The 22,998-nt window shown below is 37.5% G+C and overlaps 1 protein-coding gene across 1 annotated transcript; it reads right to left on the bottom strand.

The window, feature by feature from the left end:
* Nucleotides 1-1,787: 1,787 nt before the first annotated feature.
* POLR1F (RNA polymerase I subunit F) lies at nucleotides 1,788-22,853 on the bottom strand. Its single transcript, XM_068550526.1, has 4 exons — nucleotides 22,396-22,853; nucleotides 17,674-17,815; nucleotides 5,207-5,415; nucleotides 1,788-3,912 (listed from the first exon to the last, which is right to left on the bottom strand). Exons 1-4 carry the CDS (start codon nucleotides 22,647-22,649, stop codon nucleotides 3,519-3,521), a joined length of 999 nt encoding a protein of 332 aa, XP_068406627.1. The 5' UTR covers nucleotides 22,650-22,853; the 3' UTR covers nucleotides 1,788-3,518.
* Between the last annotated feature and the right edge of the window lie 145 nt (nucleotides 22,854-22,998).

Genomic DNA, 22,998 nt, shown 5'->3' with positions numbered 1-22,998 from the left:
AAACACATTCTAAAAAAGAAAACTACATTTTCTTACTCCCCTTCCCCATATTTTATGATTTTTCTGTCCTCTTTTACATTTTCATGTTTATCCTTTTGCTGTTCATTGTATTTTCACTTTCACAAATTTTCTTGATGTTTAAAAAAATCTATGTACTGTCTTATTTAAGTAATTTACAATTGTGATTTCTTTCCTGTAGATTTTTGCTTCTTTTCTATTTAGAGAAGACCTTTCAATATTTCTTTCAGGATAAGTTTAGTGTTGCTTTACTTTTTAAAATTTACTTGTCTGAGAAATTCTCTCTCCTATTCTAAATTATAATCTTGCTGGGTAGAGTATCCTAGGTTGCAGGTTTTTCCTTTTCAGGACTTTGAATATATCTTGAGACTCGCTTCTGACCTGCAATGTTTCTTTAGAGAAACTAGCTGATAGCCTTAAGGTGGTTCCCTTTTAACTAGCTCTGTTTCTCTTGCTGCCTTTAGAATCCTCTCTTTAACTTTTGCCATTTTAATTATATGTCTTGGTGTAGGTCTGTTTGGGTTCATCTTGTTTGAAACCCTCTGTGCTTCCTGTACCTGGATATCTCTTTAATTTTGAGATGTTTTCAGCCGTAATTTCTTCAAATACATTTTCCATTCCTGTTTCTCTTCCTTCTCCTTCTGGCATCCCAATTATGTGTAGATTGGAAGACTTCATATTATCCCATAGGCCTCATATATTGCTTTCATTTTTTTTCATTTGTCTGCTGTTCTGATTTCCATTATTGTATCTTTCAGATCACATATTAATTCTTCTGCATTATCTAGTTTGCTATTCATTGCCTTTAGCTCAGCTTTCATCTTGGCAAATGAGTTTTCTAATTTTAATGGGCTCCTCTTTATAGTTTCTAGTTCTAGTGCATTTCTATTGATAGCCTTTAATTTCTTCAGTATTTTTATTACCTCCTTTTTAAATTCAGGATCTGGTAGACTGGAGAGGTCTGTTTATTATTTCTCTCCGGGGCTTTCTCTTGTTCTTTTATTGGGAGTGGCTCCTCTGCTTCTTCATTTTACTTATATTTCTCTGTGAATTTAGGAGAAACTTATCTACTGTGAAGGGCTGTTTTTATGTGGGAGCATCCCTGTGTAGCCTGTGTAAGTCTAATAATTTTGGAGGGCTGTTTTCAGTATGGATGCCTGCCACATTCTTCCTCAGTATGTGCTGGCCATTATCCCCTTGATAGAGGGTGTGATTGGTGGTGTGGTGACCAGAGCCCTGAAAACATTTCAAACTTCTGATTAATGATTAATAGGAACTGAAGAGAGGATAAGGGGTCTAGTCTAGGCTAGAGGATTTTAATGAGCAAATTCCAAGATAAAAAGGAAAAACCTACATTAGTGTAGCACGTGAGAAGTGTTTTGAAGGCTATATGGAAGATACCATCATCAGAGGTTTCTGTATCAGATGAAAACAACTGTCATTGTTACTTTATTCTAGGCAAGGCAAATGACCAGATCTGCCTTTTCAAAGCTACTGACATTGTGAAAAACCATGAATAAATCTAGTTTCAAGTTCAGCATACGTTTTTCTTCAAAGATGCAAATTATTTTAAAATACAACATTAACAGAAGCAGCAACTGAAGCAAAATACAATAAATATGCAGGAATTTACTTTGCTAAGCCACAAAGTATTTTTCCATGAATAGCATTAATTTAACAGCTTCCTTGGTATTTACCAGAAGGGATTTAGAATTGTTTCACTAAACATTAATTTTTCACATTAAGTCAGACATGATTATTTAAATTTAAAAATTTAAAGGAAGTATTTATAAGACATTTTCTGGGTATGGTACTACATTAAACTCTTGAGAATATGGTATAGCTTGTTTTAAATCTTTTTCAACTCATCCTTCCTTTAAACCAGTGCTGTCCGAAACAAAGGTAAGGTGGGCCCCTCAGATGCAATTTTTAGTCTTTAAAAAAAAAATGAAAAAAGCTGATTTAATTGTAACATTTTATTTACCCCAGTGTACCAAAATATTATAATCTCACCAATATACAAAATTGAGATATTTTACATTCTTTCTTTGTACATCTTCAAAATCTGATGTGTATTTTATACTGATACCTCATCTCTATTTGGACTAGCTACATTTTGAGGGCTAAATACCCACATGAACCTAATGATAAGGAAAGACACTGGCCTGCACATTTCCAGTCTGGCACATGTGCTTTTAGACAAACACTGTGAATGACTGCCACTCTCCAAATTCTATATTCTATCAATCATTACAGATTTGGATCTACTACTATGGGAACCCATACATTAACAAACATTAAACAATGTAAGACCAGTACTATGTCTCATACTAGATAAATGGCAATGACAGTGGCTGCCATGGATCACAACTAACAGTGAGTAGACAATCTTCTTTTTCTTTGTAGCACTTACCACAATTAGTAATTTTCTGTATTTTCTTACTTATATTGTGTATGTGCATCTGTTTTTCCTATGACATTCCATGAGGGAAGGAATTATTTCTACCTTGTTTGCCATTATACCCCTGGACCTTAGTAGAATGTGTTTTACACACAGATCATCAAACACCTGTTAAATTACGACCTTGCATTGATTATCAGGCTGAACCAGCTTGTCATTTCATTCTTCATTGTTTTCCAATAGTTAAGACATATTCCACATTTTCTCAGTGAAAGCAGTGAATGGCTGTTTTTCTCTTCCTAATAATTTCTAGTAGCTTAACTCAAATATTAAAAGTAGGGAAATTCCTCACTAGTCAGAATCACATTTTTCCTGTCTTCAGCAGACTCTCCTCCTCTCCCACACACAACAAAAGCAGAATGGTTGGGGCACAAATGAACAAGTGTCAGAAAACAGCCTCTCCCTCAACCTCTTAGACTGAGAGAAAAAGGAAAACAACATGCATGCACCTAGAAGAAGAGATAGTGAATATTGTTTCCTACCACACAGTCAGTAGTGGCAAGGTTCTTAAGAGCTCTGGAAACTTCAGAAACTCCTTTGGCAAACCATTCTAAGTTAAACAAACAGTAGAAATACTGTAGTAGCCATGATAAAAGAAATCCTAAAACTGGTAATTTAAACAAAGCAAAATAGCATGTCATGTAACATCATGACGAAATGTGAAACCTGTAACAACAACAACAAAAAAAACCAAAAACCAAGCTCAAAACTCATTCTGTGTGAAATAACATTGGATTTTAAAAGTCCTTTTGTGGACTGTAGAAATCATTTTATTTAGAATGTATACACTGGAAGAATGAAGGAGTTGAGATTGAGGGCAGCTCTTACCTTTCTATTCTGTATACAGTAAAATGGCACTTTAATAATACTGGCATTTCCCAAATTATCAGTTTTGTAATTTTAGCACCAAAAACTCAACTCCTAATCAAATGTTCCCTGTTTTGCAAAGTATTGGAATACAAAACATTTCATAGTCACCTGTTTTGCGTAAATCAATTTTTAAAAAACCAAATTGTATTTAAAAATGCACTAAAGAAAATTACTTTTCCCTTTTCTTTTTAGGTGCATGTTCCAAAAGTGGTGGTGTAAATTCAGCCTCCTCGCTGTGCTTTCTTTTCTTTTTTTTCTTTTTATGGTCACTTTGGTAACCACTAGAGTCACTGCCTTGGAAAACAGGGTCCTGGTGCTTTTTCTTCTTCTTCTTCTTTGGCTCTTCCTCCCAGAGGCCACTCACATTGTTATTAATCTGTAGATCTGTCTCTTCCTTCATGGTAACATCTGCAAAATCTGCTAGCTCTGTGGTACCACCTTCCACTTCATATGACTCTGGGTCTTTCTTCTTTTTCTTTTTCTTCTTTCGAGGTTTTTCAGTAGCTTCTTCCGTGCCAGTTTCTGTTACTTCTTCAGAAACTGCAGAGCACTTGGTTTGTAAACTATAAATTAACAATTTAAAAAATTTACAGAACATTAAGCAAAAATGAAAGAACAAAATAAGATCAAGAATATTCCCCACATGCTAAGGTTTTTCTAAATAATGACAGTAGTACAAGATAACATACCCAGGACACAAATTTCAAATATTCTATCCTATTATCTCCCAGCACATTGACATGTCTTGGAAATGTTAAATTTTTTGTTTCCCAAGTACTTTTCCCAGACTGTTTGTTTGTTTCACACATAAAAATGACAAACTTTTGTCAAAAACATGGCTTCTGAATTTTGGCTTGGTTCAGAAAACCAAACTGAACACTAAACATCACCATACCCAGCCTTATCAGCCAAACCAGTGACATGTGATAGGAAAAAAAGAAAAAAACTTCTTGCATCTATCAAAGTATTGGAGTTCCCCATCTACTACCTCAATCCTTGTTTCAAGTAATAGTTCATTGTTCTTCTTAACCTATGCTGAAGCAGTATGACTTCAAAGTTGTGAATGTTTTATAAAAACAAGGATCAATGAAGTAGCCCTCTCTCTATAGAACTGCTGTCCCATACAGTAGCACTAGCCACCTATAACTATTTAAATTTAAGAAATTTCAATAAGATAACTTAAAAAATTCACTTCCTCAAGAGTGAGGCTTGAGCAACAAGCTATATTGCACAAATATAGCCCATTTCTATCATCACAGAAAGTTCTTTTGGACAGCTGCTGTAGAACTTCTTTAACCCATACTCTTGTTACTTAGCAAGGCCTTATCAAGGCAGAATCTAGAAAAAGTTGCTAACACAGGATGCCAAGAGTTTTTTTTTCCCCCCCCTGCCATTAACTTGGCTCCCATGAACCCAGGCTCAGGATCAAAGTAATTCTTACAAGAATTCCAAACAAGAAAAATACAGAAATTAAATCATCTACCTGGTATAGTGACAATAATAAAATAAATTATTTCTGTTTCAACTGTGTAAAAACAAAAGGGTAATAGTTATGCAATATGATTAAGCTTCTAGTAGTCTCAAGTTCAGGGATCAACTTTTAAAAAGATTACCAACAAACCAGACAATAAAAAATTGAATTAATAAAATACAGACCAGTTAGAATGCAGAGCTTTAGAATATTCAATGCACTGTCACAGCACTTATGATTCATATTTACATTGACTTTATGGTTTGGAAGTACAAATATTCCAGTAAAAAAATTAACTTTTTAAAAGCAGGACTTATGTTCCCTAAATTCAGAATTAATAGAAACGATTAAGTATCAAAATGATAATAATGTGATTAGGAACTGACCTAGTGATATTTAGTTTTCCCCGAATGCAGAATACTCCAGCAGCATCTGAGTCTAAACGAAATACTTCAAATTCTAGTTCATCACCCACGTTTATCTCCAGAGTCTGCCACTGCTCGGCTGGCATCTGCTCAGGCTTAGGAATGGAGGCATTGAAGCACCCGTGTACTAAACAGCCAATGTGGCTGGAAGACACTTTATTAACTGTACCCTGAGAAGAAGGAAAAAAGAATATTACATCAAGAAGAGAGCCAAAGAGTTAAAAGGTGAAACAAACTTTACAATCTTCAAAGTGATCTTCAAATAGAAAATATCAAAATAATGGTATAATTCAATATCGAAAAAGTTGATCCTCATTTAAAACTTACCACGTTACACTAAAATACCACTTTAGGAACACTGTAGAGTTTTTAGAAAGCTCACCTTGAGCATGGCTATTTTAACTAAACCATAACATTACTAGAAGCTTTAAAACTAAATAACAATACTATATGATTTTAAGGTTAAAATGAAAATTTCCAAGAAACTTCGTTTTCTATTCCCCTAGGAATCAACATATATAATATGAATGAAAACCTGAAGCATTTTTTTAAAAATCACATATTTTGAATTATAAAACTATAAGAAATATTAACACATATACAGTGTTGTTCAATGGCAGTACCTCCTTCCACATGTGACAGAATGAAACTTACTTGTCTCCTTATAAGGAGTCTGGAGTCCAGAAATGGTACCTTCTGGATGGTCTGAAGAATCTGTGCTACATCTATACATTAGAATATTATTCAGCAATAAAAAGCAGTAAGCTATCAAGCGAAGAAAAAGACATGGAGGAACCTTAAACACATATCTGTACGTGAAAGAAGCCAATCTGAAAAGGTTACATACTCTGTGATTCCACTATATGACATTCTGGAAAAGGCAAAACTATGGAGACAGTTAAAAAAAAAAAAAGTAGTTGCCATGGTTTCCAAGGGAGGGAGGGAGCAATGAATAGGTAGAGCACAGAGGATTTTTAGAGGAGTGACCAATTATTCCATAGAATACTGTAATGTTGGATACATGTCATTATACCTTTGTCAAAACTCATAGAATGTACAATACAAAGAGTGAACTCTACTGTAAACTACTGACTTTAATAATGTATTGATATTGGCTCAACAGTTGTTAACAAATGTACCACATCTGTATGTATGTCAATAATAACTGAAGTAGTATGTTTATGTGAGTTTTTTTGGGGGGGGAGGGGTGTGGAGGAGGTGATGTATATATGAGAATGCTATACTTCCCATTCAATTTTTCTAAAACTGTTACAAAAGACAAAGTTTTCAATTAAAAAATACTCAATGAGCAAAGGAAAGTCTTTTCAGTGTATGGGTTGAGAACACTGAATATGGGCAAGAGAATGGAGCTCAAGGACCTAGGAAGTACTACACACAAAAAACCAAGATTGATCACAGACCTACACAGAAAAGCTAAAACTATAAAAATTCTAGAATCTTATAGAAGAATATTCTTGCAACTGAGGGGTAGCCAAGTTTCTTAGATAGGATCTAGAAAGTATGATAAATTAGACTGCATCAAAATTAAAAGCTTCTGCTCATCAAATGATACCATTAAAAGTTAATAAATAAGACACAGACTGGGAAAGAATACTCACAATACAGTTACCTGAAAAGGATTTGTATCAAAACCATGAAAAGAACAATACAAAAACCCCAGTTACGAAGGGGTAAAGTACTTGAACAGGCCCCTGTTACCGAAACACATGAAAAAGAGCTCATGAGGGAAATACAAATTAAAACCGTAAGGAAAAACTACCGTATGCCCACCAGTAACATCAAAAGACAACACCAATTGTTGGCAAGAATGCAGAGCAACTGGAAGTACTGAAGGGGAAATTAGTTCTCCATAAAGTTACACACGTTTACCCTGTGACCTAGCAATACTGCTTCAAGTTTCTACTTAGGAGAAATGAAAATACATGTTCACAATAGCTCTGTTCATAACAGGTCCAGACTGGAACCAACCCAAACGTCCATCAATGAGGATGGATAATCAAATTGATAATCAAAGTACATATATACTCATATAACTGAATACCATGGACGATTAGAAGACAGAATCCACCAATATACCCAATAGCATGGATATTACTCAAAAACATGACCAGAAGAAGCCAGACTGTGAGTGTATAACGAAAAATTCCACTAATTAGGAATTACGGAACAAGTGAAACTAATTTATGATAATGAAATCAGAATAGTGTTTGTATCTAGGATAAAGGGGGTTGACCAGGAAAGGGCATGAGAGTCACTTCTAAGGAGAGAGAATGGTATATGCACTTGTCAAAATTCACTGAGCTGCACAGGATGATCTATTGCACTTTACTGTATGTAAGTTAAACCTGATACATTATATTGTATGTAAACTATATCTCATATTATTAAATGGAAAAAAAATGGTCAAATGTATTTGAGGACTGGATCTTATTGTAGGGGATAGAGTAGAAGGGATAATGAAACTCCATTTCACTTTCTGTACAATTTGAATGTTATTTCCATACACATATTTACATTTATGATAATTTACAAAAAGCAGATGACAGTTTAATTTGGGAATTTTAAAGTACAAATCTACCACCAACTTTAGTAGTATGGAGGTTATAGGATCCCAGTTTGGAGGGCGAGGGTACTATTTCTAGCAGTTCAAATGACATTGAAAAACATTTTTAAATTAGAAAGGCCTTGCAATTTTGTTATAGTGAAATCTGACCTACATTTTAATTAACAGTATCAAGGGCTAGTTAATAGTTCTCATGGACTAAACAATTCCTATAGACATTTATTTTAGTTAAAGGAAAAAATACATATATATATACAAGTACATATGAACACAGAGAACTGCTGGTGGGAAAGGATCAAGTGATGTGGATAAATGTATACATTTCAGTAGATTTCACATCAATTTCTGCATTTTTCACCTTCTCTTAAAAAAAAAAAAACAAAAAAAAAAACAACTGAAAGACCTTCCCCACAGGCCCTTCATTTCCACAGCACAGTATGGATGCCCTGACCCCTATCATTCATTTCCATTACCTGCCTGGTCCCACAGCTATTGGGATTTGCAACTCCAGTTTTATATATTGCTATACCATCTGAATCCTATATAAACAAACTATACTTGTATATATTTGAGAAGTTATAAAATCATAAAAAAATTTTTTTAACCCTTTAAAATCACTCTGATGGTATACAGAGAATAAACTGGATGGGGCATATACTCTGTACATGCATGCCAGTTTTAGTAGCATGGAGTTTACAAACTTGCCTAGACTGCCACTGAACAGAAAAAAGAAAAAAGAATGAAAAGAAATGAGGACATTGTTTAAGACACCTCTAGGACAATATCAAGTGCAGTAAGATTCACATGATAGGAGACACAGAAGGTTAAGAGAGAAAGGGCCTGAGAAAATATTTGAAGAGATAATAGCTGAAAACTTCCCTAACCTGGGAAAGGAAAGAGGCACTCAAGTCCAGGAAGTGCAGAGTCCCATACAGGATGAACTCAAAGAACATGCCAAGACACACTGAAAAGCAACAGATAACCTACAAGGTAACTCCCATAAGGCTACCAGCTAATATTTCAGCAGAAACTCCACAAGCCAGAAGGGAGTAGCAAGATATATATATTTAAAGTGATGAAAGAGAAAAACCTACAACCAAGAATTAATACTCTACCCAGCAAGGGTCTCATAAGATTTGATGGAGAAGTTAAAACCTTCACAGATAAGCAACAGCTAAAAGAATTAAGCACCACAACATGAGCTTTACAACAAATGTTAAAAGAACTTCTCCAGGCAAAAAAGAAAATGCCACAACTAGAAACAAGGAAATTACCAAATGCAAAAACTCACCAGTAAAAGCAAACATAGTAAAGGTAGGAAATCACCCACATGCAAAGCTAGTAGGGAGGGGAAAACACTAAAGTGGTAAAAATCACCTACATCCACAGTAAGCAATTAAGGGAAACACAAAACAATTAGATGTAAAATATGGTATCAAAAATAGTAATCATGAGGGGAGAAGAGTACAAATTCAGGGCATTTAAAATGCATTTGAGATTAAGAGATTAACACCTTAAAAGCAATCACATATATATATATATGTGTTTTATATATATATATCTATATATCTATATATATAGATACAGATATAGATATAGATATATATATATATATATATATAGACTGCTCTACAAAAACCTCATGGTAACCACAAACCAAAAATCTATAATAGATATACACACACGAAAAACAAAAGGAGTCCAAACATAACACTAAAGATAATCACCCATTCACAAGAGAATAAAATTTAAAAAGGGGAAAAAAATAAGACCTACAAAAACAAGTCTAAAACAATTTTAAAAAACGGCAATAACAACATACATATTGGTAATTACCTTAAATGTAAATGGACTAAATGCTCCAACCAAAGTTCACAGACTGGCTGGAGGGGATCAGGATGGCAGAGGAGTATGACATGGAGTTCACCTTCTCCCACAAAAATATTAAAAATACATCTACTAGTGGAACGATTCACATAGAACATCTACTAAACGCCAAAAGAAGACCTCAGACTTCCGATCACAAGAAAACCTCCCCATAGCCGGGTAGGATAAAAGGAAAATGAAAAAGAATGAATCGCAATGGGTCCTGCACCCCAAAGAAGGAGCTGTGAAGGAGGAAAGGTTCCCACACCCTGGGAAGTCTCCTCACCAACAGGGAGATAAGAATGTATGGAGGGGTAGCTTCATAGCCTAAGAGGAGAGCGCAGCAACTGGTGTGCGGAAGGCAAAACAGAGAATAACATGCACGGAAGATCGGCACTGCCACACTGCATTCCCCAGCCTGAGACACTCCTCTGTTGGTGTGGGTGGGGGGTGGGTGCTGAAGCTCAGGCTTCAGAGCTCAGACCCAGGGAAAGGACTAGGACCACCACGAGTTTCTTTCCCCTGTGAGTGCTCCCAGACAACAGGACACCGCTACAGGAGCTCCAGCGGTGTGCTGAGTCACTGCCACCATGGCAGGCTCCTAAGGCTGACATGGACCGCCGCTAAAAGACCCGCAAGCAGGCGCCAGGCCCTGCCCTGTCCCAGTCCCAGGAGTGCGCAGATAGCACCAGCCCATACGAGACTCATGAACAGGCATCAAGCACAGCCCCCACTGTCCCAGGAAGGTGTGGAGAGTAGTCGCCCATAGAACACCCATGAGCAGGTGCTAGGCCCTGCCCCTGCTGTCCCAGGAGGGCGTGAGAACAGCCATCCATACGAGACCCACGAGCAGACAACACGCGCTGCCCCCGGTGTCCCAGGAGTGGAGAGCAGCCACCCACACAAGACCTTTCACCAGGTGCCATGTGCTGCCCCTACTGTCCGGGGAGCATGTAAGGAAGGCTGCACCTACGCACCCCATATCAAGGGGATAATGGCAAGCACACACTGAGGAAAGAGACAGCAAGCATCCAAACTAAAAGCAGCTTCTCAATTCCAGAAAACACGGCAGAGTAGAAGGACTTGAGCTAACCTCCTCTTGCAGAAACACCAAAATCACAACTAACTGCCGAACAATCATCGATAAAGAAGACTGGAACCCACCAAAAGAGATATTTTATATTCAAAGGCAAAGAAGAAAACAAAGTGAGACGGTAGGAGGGGCGTTTTCGTGACATAATCAAATCCCATACCCACCAGATGGGCAACCCACAAACTGGAAAATTAATTATATTGCAGAGGTTCTCCCACAAGAGTGAGCCCCATGTCAGGCTCCCCAGCCAGAGGGTCTGGCATCAGGAGAAGGAATCCCTAAAAGCACTTGGCTTTGAAAGCCAGTGGGGCTTGAGTGTAGGAGCGCCACAGGACTGGGGGAAACAGACTCCACTCATGGAGGGCGCACACAAGGCTTCACATACACTGGGACCCAGCATAATGCAGTAACTCCATAGGAGCTGGGGCCGTACTACCTATGGGTCTTGGAGGATTTCTGGTGGGGGTCAGCTGTGGCTCATGGCGGGGGCAAGAACACTGGTGGCAGAGGCCCCAGAGAATACTGATCAGTGTGAGCTCTCCTAAAGGTTGCCATTTTGGCATCAAGACCTGGCCCTACCCAACAGCCTGCAGGCTCCAGTGATGAAAAGCCTCAGGCCAAACAACCAGCAGGATAGGAAAACAGCCCCACCCATCAGCAGACAGGGTACTTAAAGCCACACTGAGCTCACAGCCACCTATAAACACACCCCTTGACATGGCCCTGCCCACCAGAGGGACAAGACCCAGCTCCACCCACCAGTGGGCAAGCACCAGTACCTTCCACCAAGAAGCCCGCACAAGCCTCAGGACCAGCGTCACCAACAGGAGGGCAGACACCAGAAGCAAGAGGAGCTATGATCCTCCAGCCAGCGGAAACGAGACCACAAACATAGAAAGTTACACGAAATGAGATGGCAAAGAAATACGTTCCAGATGAAGGAACAAGATAAAAACCTACAAGAACAACTAAATGAAGTGGAGATAGACAACTTACCTGAAAAAGAATTTAAAGTAATGATAGTAAAGATAATCTAAGATCTTGAGGGAAAAAATGGCAGCACAGACCAAGAAGTTGCATGAGGTGTTTTTAAAGAACAAACAGATGAACAATACAATAACTGGAATGAAAGATACAGTAGAAGAATCAATAGCAGAATAACTGAAGCAGAAGAACAAATAAGTTAGCTCAAAGACAGAATGGTGGAAATCACTGCCATGGAACAGACTAAAGAAAAAAGAATGAAAAGAAATGAGGACAGTCTCAGAGACCTCTGAGGCAACATTAAATGCACCACCATTTGCATTATATGGGTCCCAGAAGGAGAAGAGAGAGAAAGGGCCTGAGAAAATATGTGAAGAGATTATAGCCAAAAACTTCTCTAACGTGAGAAAGGAAACACTCAAGTCCAGGAAGCACAGAGTCCCATACAAGATAAACCCAAGGAGGAACACACCAAGACACATATTAACCAGACTGACAAAAATTAAAGACAAAGAAAAAATATTAAAACAAGGGAAAAGCAACAAATAACATATAAGGGAACCCCCATAAGTTTATCAGCTGATTTTTCAACAGAAACTCTGCAGACCAGAAGGGAGAGGTGCAATACATTTAAACTAATGACAGGGAAAAATTTAGAACAAGGAATACTCTACCCAGCAAGGCTCTTGTTCACATTTGACAGAGAAATCAAGTATTACAGACAAGCAAAAACTAAGAGATTTCAGCACCACCAAACCAGCATTATAACAAATCCTGAAGGAACTTCTCTAGGTGGAAAAGAAAAGGCCACAACTAGAATCAAGAAAATTACGAATGGGGAAGGTCACCAGTAAAGGCAAACATAAAGTAAAAGCAGGAAATCGTCCACACACAAACCAGCAATCATGAGAAGAGGAAAGTACAAATGCAGGATATTGGAAATTAAAAGATCAGCAACTTCAAACAGTCTTGTACATACATAGACTTCTATATCAAAACCTCATGGGAACCACAAACTAATAATCTATAATAGATACACAAAAAAAGCAATCCAAACACATCATTAAAGATAGACATCAAATCACCGGAGTAGAGAACAAAAGAGGAAGGGAAGAAAAAAGACCTTAAAAAACAAATCCAAAACAATTAACAAAATGGCAATAAAAACATTCGTATCGATAATTCCCTTAAATGTAAATAAACGCTCCTGACAAAAGACATAGACTTGCTCAATGGATACAAAAACAAGACCCGTATATATGCTGTCTACAAGAGATCTACTTCACATCTAGGGACACATACAGACTGAACGTGAGGGGATGGAGAAAGGTATTCCACGCAAATGGAAATCAAAAGAAAGCTGGAGTAGCAATACTTACGTCAAACAAAATAGACTTTAAAATAAAGAATGTTACAAGAGACAAAGAAAGAAACTACATAATGATCAAAGGAACAATCAAAGAAGAAGATATAACAATTGTAAATATATATGCACCCAACATAGGAGCACCTCAGTATATAAGGCAAATGCTAACAGACATAAAAAGAGAAACCAACATTAACACAGTAACAGTGGGGGACTTTAACACCCTACTTTCATCAATGGGCAGATCATCCAGACAGAAAATCAATACAGAAACACAGGCCTTAAATGACACAAAGATGGACTTAATTGCTATTTTTAGAACATTCCATCTGAAAGCACCAAAATACACTTTCTTCTCAAGTGCACATGGAACATTCTCCAGGATAGATCACATCTGGGGCCACAATACATACCTCAGTCAATTTAAGAAAACTGAAATCATATCAAGTATCTTTTCTGACCACAACGCTATGCGATTAAAAGTCAACCACAGGAAATAAACTGTAAAAAAACACAAACATGTGGAAGCTAAACAATATATTACTAAACCAATGGGACACTGAGGAAATCAAAGAGGAAATCAAAAAACACCTAGAGACAAATGACAATGAAAACACGATGGTCCAAAACCTTTGGGACGCAGCAAAAGCAGTTCTAAGAGGGAAGTTTACAGCAATACAATCTTACCTGAGGAAACAAGAACAATCCCAAATAAACAACCTAACCTTACACCTAAAACAATGAAAGAAAGAAGAACAAACAAAACAATGAAAGAAAGAAAAACAAACAAAAAAGTCAGTAGAAGGAAAGAAATCAAAAGATCAGAGCAGAAATAAATGAAATAAACAAAAAAAAACAATTGAAAAGATCAATGCAACTAAAAGTTATTTCTTTGAAAAGATAAAGAAAATTGATAAAAGTTTAGCCAGACTCATCAAGAAAAAAAAGGAGAGGACTCAAATCAATAAAGTTAGAAATGAAAGAGAAGTTGCAACTGACACCACAGAAATACAAAGGATAATAAAAGACTACAACAAAACAACTATATACCAATAAAATGGACAACCTAGAAGAAATGGAGAAATTCTTAGAAAGATACAACTGAACCAGGAAGAAAAGAAAATATGAACAGACTAATCAGAAGTACTGAAATTGAAACAGTGATTTAAAAACTTCCCCCAAACAAAAGTCCAGGACCAGATGGCTTCACAGGTGAATTCTATCAAACATTTAGAGAACAGTTAACACCCATCCTTCTGAAACTATTCTAAAACATTGCAGAGGAAGGAACACTCCCAAGCTCATTCTATAAGGCCACCATCACCCTGATACCAAAGCCAGACAAAGATACCAAAAAAGAAAAATTACAGGCCAATATCACTGATGAACATAGATGCAAAAATACTCAACAAAATACTAGCAAACAAAATCCAAAAATACATTAAAATGATCATACACCATGATCAAGTGGGATTTATCCCAGGGATGCAAGGATTCTTCAAAATACGCAAATCAATCAATGTGACATAACACATCAACAAAGTGAAGAGTAAAAATCATATGATCATCTCAATAGAAGCAGAAAAAGCTTTTGATAAAATTTAACATCTATTTACAGTAAAAATGCTCCAGAAAGGGGGCACAGAGGGAACATACGTCAACATAGTAAAGGCCATGTATGACAAACCAACAGCTAATATCAAGCTCAGTGGTGAAAAGCTGAAAGTATTCCCTCTAAGTTCAGGAACAAGGGAAAGCTGAGCACTTTCAGCACTTTTATTCAACATAGTTTTGGAAGTCTTATCACAGCAATCATAGAAGAAAAAGAAATAAAAGGAATCCAAATTGGAAAGGAAGAAGTAAAACCGTCACTGTTTGCGGATCATGATACTATACATAGAAAATCCTAAAGATGCCACCAAAAACCAAGTAGAGCTCATCAATGAATTTGGTAAAGTTGCAGGATTCAAAATTAATACAGTTAGTCACCTACATTTGAACGAGTTCCATTCTGAGAGCACATTTATAAGTCCAATTTGTTTGTAAGTCCAACAAAGTTAGCCTAGGTACCCAACTAACACAATCGGCTGTACACTACTGTACTGTAATAGGTATATAATACTTTTCACCCAAATAATACATAAAAAACAAACACAAAAAAATAAAACATTTTTAATCTTACAGTACAATACCTTAAAAAGTACAGTAGTACAGTACAACAGCTGGCATACCAGGGCTGGCATCAAGTGAAGAGGCAAGAAGAGTTACTGACTGGAGGAGGGAGAGGAGGTGGGAGATGGTAGAGCTGACGGATCGTCAGCAAGAGGAGACAGGAGGCAAGCTGTGATTTCACTCATGCCTGACGTTGATGGAATGCATGTTTCCAACTTTGAAAGTTCGCAACTTGAAGGTTCATGTGTAGGGGACTTACTGTATATAGAAATCGGTTGTATTTCTATACGCTAAAAACAAACTATCAGAGAGATTACGGAAACAATCCCATTAACCATCATGTCAAAAATAATTAAACACCTGCAAATAAACCTACCAAAGGGGGCAAAAGACCTGTACTCCAAAAACTGAAAAGAAATTGAAGACAACATAAACAGATGGAAAGATATACAGTGTTCTTGGATTGGAAAAATCAGTATTGTTAAAATAACCATACTACCCAAGGCAATCTACAGATTCAATGCAATCGCTATCAAATTACCGATGGCAGTTTCAGAGAACTAAAACAAATAATTTTAAAATTTGTATGGAAACACAAAAAACCCCAAATAGCCAAAACAATCTTGAGAAAGAATAAGGGAGCTGGAGTTAATTAAGCTCCCAGACTTCAGACTATACTACAAAGCTACAGTCATCAAAACAGCATGGTACCGGCACAAAAACGGACACATAGATGAGTGGAACAGGATAGAAAGCCCAGAAGTAAACTCATGCACGTAATGGTCAATTAATCTATGACAAAGGAGACAAGAATATTTAATGGAGAAAAGACAATCTCTTCAATAAGCGGTGCTGGGAAAACTGGACAGCTACATGTAAAAGAATGAAATTAGAACATTTTCTAACGCCACATACAAAAATAAACTAAAAATGGATTAAAAATCTAAATGTAAGACCAGATACTCTAAAACTCCTGGAGTAAAACATAGGCAGAACACTCTTTGACATAAATCACAGCAATATTTTTTTGAATCCATCTCCTAGAGTAATGGAAATAAAAGCAAAAATAAACAAATGGGATCTAATTAAACTTAAAAGGTTTTGCACAGCAAAGGAAACCGTAAACAAAATGAAAAGACAACCTATGGACCGGGAGAAAATATTTGCAAACAATGTGACTGACAAGGGATTAATTTCCAATATATACAAAGAACTCATAGAGCTCAGCATCAAAAAAACCAAACAACCCAATCAAAAAATGGGCAGAAGACCTAAACAGACATTTCCCCAAAGAAGACATACAGATGAAAAGATGCTCAACATCACTAATTACTAGAGAAATGCACATCAGAACCACAATGAGGTATCACCTCACCTTTCAGAACAGCCATCATCAAAAAGTCTACAAACAATAAATACTGGAGAGGGCGTGGAGAAAATGGAACCCTCCTACACTGTTGGTGGGAATGTAAACTGATGCAGCCACTATGGAGAACAGTATGGAGGTTCCTTAAAAAATTAAAAATAGAGTCACCATATTGTCCAGCATTTGCACTCCTGGGCATATATCCAGAAAAGACAAAAACTAATTCTAAAAGATACATGCTTCCAATGTTCACAGCTGCACTATTTACAATAGCCAAGACATGGAAGCAACCTAAGTTTCCATGGACAGAAGAATGGATAAAGAAGATGTGGTACACACACACACATGCACACACACTGGAGTATTACTCAGCCATAAAAAGGATGAAATAATGCCATTTGCAGCAACATGGATGGACCTAGAGATTATCATACTAAGTGAAGTAAGTCAGAGAAGGACAAGTATCATATGATACCACTTATACGTGGAATTTTAAAAAATGATACAAATAAACTTATTTACAGAACAGAAATAGATTCACAAACATAAAGGACAAACTTATGGTTACCAAAGGGGAAGGGGAAGGAGGATAAATTAGGAGGCTGGGTTAACAGATACACACTATTATATATAAAATAAACAACAAGAACCTACTGTATAGCACAGGGAACTTATTCAATGTCTTGTAATAACCTATAATGGAAAAGAGTCCGAAGAAGAACATATGTATGTATATATATCACTTGAATCACTTTGCTGTACACTTCAAACTAACAGAACACTGTAAATCAACTATACTTCAATAAAAATAAAAATTAAAAAAACTTACCTAGATTAAACTGATGGAAAATAATTTTTGTTTCCTTAAAAATGATTTTTAGTTACCTACAAAAGCAATCCTTGTGAATTCCAAGGTGTACAGTCTCTTAAAATTTTCCTAATTACATAACTAAATAACTATACAAAGAAAGATAGAAAAAAAAAAAAAGATACATACCCTAAGTTTTTGCCCTGGTTCAGGGCAGAAAATAACAAAATCTGCTTCAATGTTAAGATGAATGTGTCCTTGATCATCATAAATATCTCCTAATTCACCCACTACTTTGATGTTATCATAAGCAATGGGTACACCTAAAAGGCTGTAAAAAAAAAAAAAAAGAAGAAAAGAAAAACGATATTTGTTTATCCCCTTTTAATTGATTAGATATTCTGAGTCCAAAGAGCATACATCTCCTAATATAATCACCCATGGCAAAAGCACAATAGTATATGATTAGTCTGCAACAACTTTAGAAGTTCAATTTCGCCAAAGGGTTCCAAAATAATGGCTAAGTTAAAAATAGTTATTCAAGATAGGTAGCCAGAAACAAAATGTCCAATTATGCAAGAGCAATAAGTTGACACTTCTTCCCTATTTGCTATTCATTTGAATTCTAGTCATGCTAGAATGAGAGAAAAAAACAGGACTTAGCTAGAAAAATGTCTATTTCTGTGAATATTACTGAATCAAGGCAATTTTGGTGTTATCAACCATTACCGAATTTCTGTACTAGATGGCATATAGCAAGAGAAGTATTAGGGTCAAAGCTGAAGCTCCTGAATATTAAAGCCAATGACTTAATGGAGAAAAATCCCCAAACTGCAACTGTTGCTAGTGTAAGAAAATGTTAACAAATACAACTATTTCATTTTTTGAGAACTGATTCTGACACTTTAAACTGTATGTTGATTAAACATACAGGATTAGGGGACAACTACTATTTCCAAATGTCATTTCCAAGTTCTTAAAAAATTACAACGACTAAGGAGGCTGAGCTGGTGGCTTCACTGCCACAGCCACTGCCTACATGTTTCTGAAAACTTTCCTGACTCCCCCAGGCAAGGCTGAAGTCATGCTGCCTCTTACTCCTATAGGACTCTGAGCACTGTTCTTATTTCCCTCACCTCTTTGTTTACATGTTTGGATTCCAGACGGGAGTCTAAGGCCTTTGAGAGCAGAGAACGTTTTTGGTGAACTCAAACTTCTAGAATGGTTCACAGAGAATAAAAGTAAGAATTTATACCCAGTAGCAGTTGTTTAAAACAGCCAGGAGTCACTGGAACGGAACTTAATTAAATACCACATTAGGAAATCCATAAACTCAGATACTTACTCCAGAAAGCACCCTTTTGAATTACTAATTTCTGCATGTGGCTTTCCTAAGCAGGGACTATACCATCACAAAGAGAATATTAGGGGCCCAGAAAACAGAAAGGAGGGGTTAAAAAAAAAAGTAACCGCCACATGAGGAAGAAAAACAAAATTAACACTTTGTTTCCCCTAATCAACAATTAAAGAGTTTCAAGTGGGGAAAACTGTTGTCCCCTAAGGGGCATTTGGGAGTTTGTGGTACTAATCATAGTTGTCACACTGCAAAGGCCAGGGATGGGAACCCTTCTGCCATGTACAAAACAGTCCTACACAATGAAAACTGTCCCTAGCTCTACATGATTTAAATGAGCGGACAAACCTCATTTTATAAACATTTATAAATAGTCGGTCATAGTACCTAACTATATACATATATGCGTGTGTGTGTGTATGAACATAAAATCTTTGCATGGTTTCAATATAAATTAAAATTTCCAGGAATATAACTAATATATAAATTCAAGAGTAGATTGTTTTGCATGGAACTTTACTGAGAATGTACACATTATTTCAGAATAGCATTTTACCACTATAGACACTGTATGTTATGTGAGTTGTCAACTCAAGATCCCTGCACCAATCTACATTTGCAACTGATACATTCACAATGATTCAAGGTATAGGTTAAGGAGGCTTTATTCTTTCCAGGTAGTCATGCTTGAGCATTACCACACTGAAATACATTTTATTGTATTTGTATTAGAGCACTATATGAATGTTTTTTCAATTGTGTAGGTAGATTATACTATCTTTAAATTTCATTTCAGTACACTAAAGTGTGTTTCCAATGACAGTAAAGGTAGTACTGCAAAATATTTCTTATAAGAGGGCGTACTGAGTTCTGCAGGGTTCAGAACTGCTGACTAGGGAATGTGACCACAGAGCCTAAACCCAAAAGAATTTGTGTAAATCCAGCAAACCTTTTGGGAAGCAACTCACTGCATAAAATTTACTAGAAATCATCAGACAGAGACAGACACCTCAACACTATATCTTTCCCTCTTTTACCTTTGCTTTTCTGAAACCATCCTAAGTAGGTTTCAGGGCAGAGTGGTAGCCTCACTTGAGATATTTAGAAAACAATTAAATCAAGTGTAAGGGATGATTAGACTGCATGCACACTTAAGACTTTTCTGGAACTACTGGGAAGGAACATATTTGCCACCTTCAAATAACTCAAGAGCTGTCATATACAAAAGGGATAAGAATTTTTTTTTTCTTAATGACCTCTCAAAGATATAACTTAGAAATTGTAATGTGATTTTGGAAAACTACTCATTTTCTCTAAGCAGACTTTTCAAAACTGAAATGGTATTATCTTTAAAAAATTCTGTCACTGGGGAAAAAAAAGGTGGATAGTGTGTCACATAGGGGATGCTGTTGAGATAACTAATATGAGAGCCATTCTCAATTATCCCCTTTTCCTTATTTCTTAAACAAAGAGAAGCATGTCCTCCTGACCGTATCGGATGGCCCCAAAGTCTAGAAACATAAACTACATATGATAAGTGGTGGATCGATATTACAATTCTTGATATATTCAATGTTTTGTCCCTCATTATTAATGCACAGTTTAATGTATGGTGCCACTTTCGCACAGAATAAACTAGAGTTTTTAGCACACCCCAAAAATAATGGGGGTAGGGTGGGGAGTTCAGATCTGTTCAGAGTGCAACTTAGGCCACATGGTCACACTGTCCAATTCAGTTACAGAAATTATCATTATCCAGTCATTTCCTCATCTCTCTGGTGTAATGGCTCCTATTCCTCTAGCCTGTCAAAGTGGAGGCATTAATTAGTTACAGATCAAACATCTGTCTATGTTTCCAGATTTTATGACCACCTTACATATCCTCAAATCTCCCAAATGCATCCTCTCTAATCAATTTTCTCTTGGACAAGTATAACAAGCTCTTAATTTTTCTTCATATTTACTGTCTCACCCTCCTTAAACCATCACATAATGCTATCAAGTGGTTACTTAAACTGCAAATCTGCTTATGTCCCAGACATCACAGGTACCACTGTCTCAAGAGTGTGCCAAGTTTCAGAGTTGCAGGTTACTGAGAGGACAAAGTGGTAACCCTGCTTCCTGCTTAAGCAAACAGAAAAAACAAACAAAAAACACCTGGCAAAGGCAGGAAGGGAAGAGCAAAATGGCCATCCTTTCTGAATTATCCTCCACCCCATCTTTGAGCCACTGCCCTCCTCTCCAGCTGTACCCAATGTCTTTCCCCTGATATAAACTTTACTCCAGTTATAAAGTACTTACAATTATCTGGGCAAAGTATTCTACTTCACAACTACTATCCATTTGTTTATGCCACTCTTTTTGCCCAGAATGCTGCTATCTCAAAAGTACCCTCCTCCTATCAAGTTGTTCTCAAAGGTCCTAAGATCCAATTCACTTCTTCTTACTATAACTTAGATTTCTGTCAAATTTTAATATTTCATTGATTTATCTGGCTTACATCTGTATCTTTACTAGCGCTTAAAGCTCCTTGAAACAGGGATCTTGTTTTTGTTTTGTTTTGTTTTATATCCCAAGTCTCTAGTATACAAAATAGACACACAGGTGTGTGCTGGTGCTCGGAGGAAGCTGCAAATTCTAGATGCTTAACCTGTGTAGTGTTCAGGATCCCTTGAGAAAGTAGTGAAAACCTTGGATGCTTTACCCAAGAAAACTGACATAGGAAAACTGCAATTTCCATGGGTTCATTAAATTCCTGAAGGGTAATAACGAATCCCCAGGGAATCCACTCACTCTAGTTTTATAACCCTTACTTTCCAGCCAAGTGGTCTAGAGGAATATTAAGGTATATCTGCCCCCTCCCCTTGACCCTCCACGCTTGTAATTCTAAGAGTTTTCAAGTTATTTTCGAATATCTTACTTTAAATGCATCAAAAGGTTTTTTTCACCTTCAAGAGCAATAGGCTTTCCTTTTCCTACTCTTAAAAAGGAAACAAAGTAATAGTATTTCTCTCATCCCTGATCAGGTCCAAGAGAAAAGAACCCAGGGAAAGTACCAGGGCCAAAACAATAAAAACCGCCCTTCGTGGTTTATAAATAAACGACTAAACGAAGTATTAATGCTTCATGTATAACTTTCTATATAGTGAGAGAGAATCTTTTGAAGTACTGCATTCCACATTGTCAAATGAGAAGACATACAGAACTAACCGGTCTCCTGACCCCCGGGTCTATTCTTACCTCTACCTCTCGTGGAGCGACCTTCTTCACCCCTTCCGCCGACACAATTCATTTCACCTTAACGTTTTCTTCTTTGCCTATGAAAGGGACTCTGTACAGATCTTGACCAGGGAGGCACTAGCCTCTCGAGGTGGACTGCCACTTCAGAATGCCTCGGGGTAAGCTCGCCAAGGCCGGTGCGACCTCCCATTCGCCCCTTTTCTGCTGCGCCATTAGGACGTCCACCCGCTGCCCCCGTCCCGTGCCCCAAAGAAGGAGCAGTAAGCAACGTTATGATGTTGTCCGCTCTGGGAAAAAAAAGTGTAAGAGACTGGTACCTCTCGGAATAGCGCAGGAGCTCGGCATCGAGCTGTTCTCGGATACCGGTGCGTTTCCTGTTAAGGTAGCGCGGCGACAGTGCGATGTGTCTTCGGTGCGGCCCCGCCACCAGGCAGGAGTAGCGGCTATTCACGAGCGCACAAGCGGCCGCGTAGGTAGGCAATTCTAGGCAAGGCAAGACGCCGGCCGGTCCCACCACCGGCCCTTCTGAGGCCGCCTTCGGCCGCGGAGACGCTGAGCAACCGGCAGCCATGCGGCTGGTCAGGTTTTCCACGGCGCGCACTGCTTGCGCAGTCAATAACCGCCTCTCTCCGGACGCCGGGTTTCTACGTCATCCACCAGCTACCACGCCCCTAGGAAATTTCCTCTCCTGGCGCTGAAGTACTCAGTTCTGACCAGCAGGGGGCAACCGCTTCTTCGCACTTGGACGCCTGTGGAGCTAGGAGCCTGTGGTTAAGCATTGAGCATGCTCAAAGGCCAACCATCACTCCGTCGCTTAAGAGAGCGCAAACCCGTATTTTCGCTACGTCCTCATTGGATTTAGAATGTCGATTTATTAGGGGTTCACACTTTGATCATATCCAGTCGTAAGGTGGTTTGGT

The sequence above is a fragment of the Eschrichtius robustus genome, chromosome 8 (genome assembly GCF_028021215.1).
Source record: "Eschrichtius robustus isolate mEscRob2 chromosome 8, mEscRob2.pri, whole genome shotgun sequence".
Lineage (NCBI taxonomy): Eukaryota > Metazoa > Chordata > Mammalia > Artiodactyla > Eschrichtiidae > Eschrichtius > Eschrichtius robustus.
Note: the sequence above shows the minus strand (reverse complement) of the source record. Positions and strands in the feature narration are given on the sequence as shown.

Bases quoted from the DNA above. Each gene is read 5' to 3' on its own strand.
- POLR1F (XM_068550526.1), bottom strand. From the start codon at position 22,649: ATGGCTGCCGGTTGCTCAGCGTCTCCGCGGCCGAAGGCGGCCTCAGAA. The intron at 5,416-17,673 runs GTATGTATCTTT...CCTTCTTCTCAG, and splicing joins AACCAGGGCAAAAACTTAGG to GGTACAGTTAATAAAGTGTC. The intron at 3,913-5,206 runs GTCAGTTCCTAA...GTTAATTTATAG, and splicing joins GGAAAACTAAATATCACTAG to TTTACAAACCAAGTGCTCTG.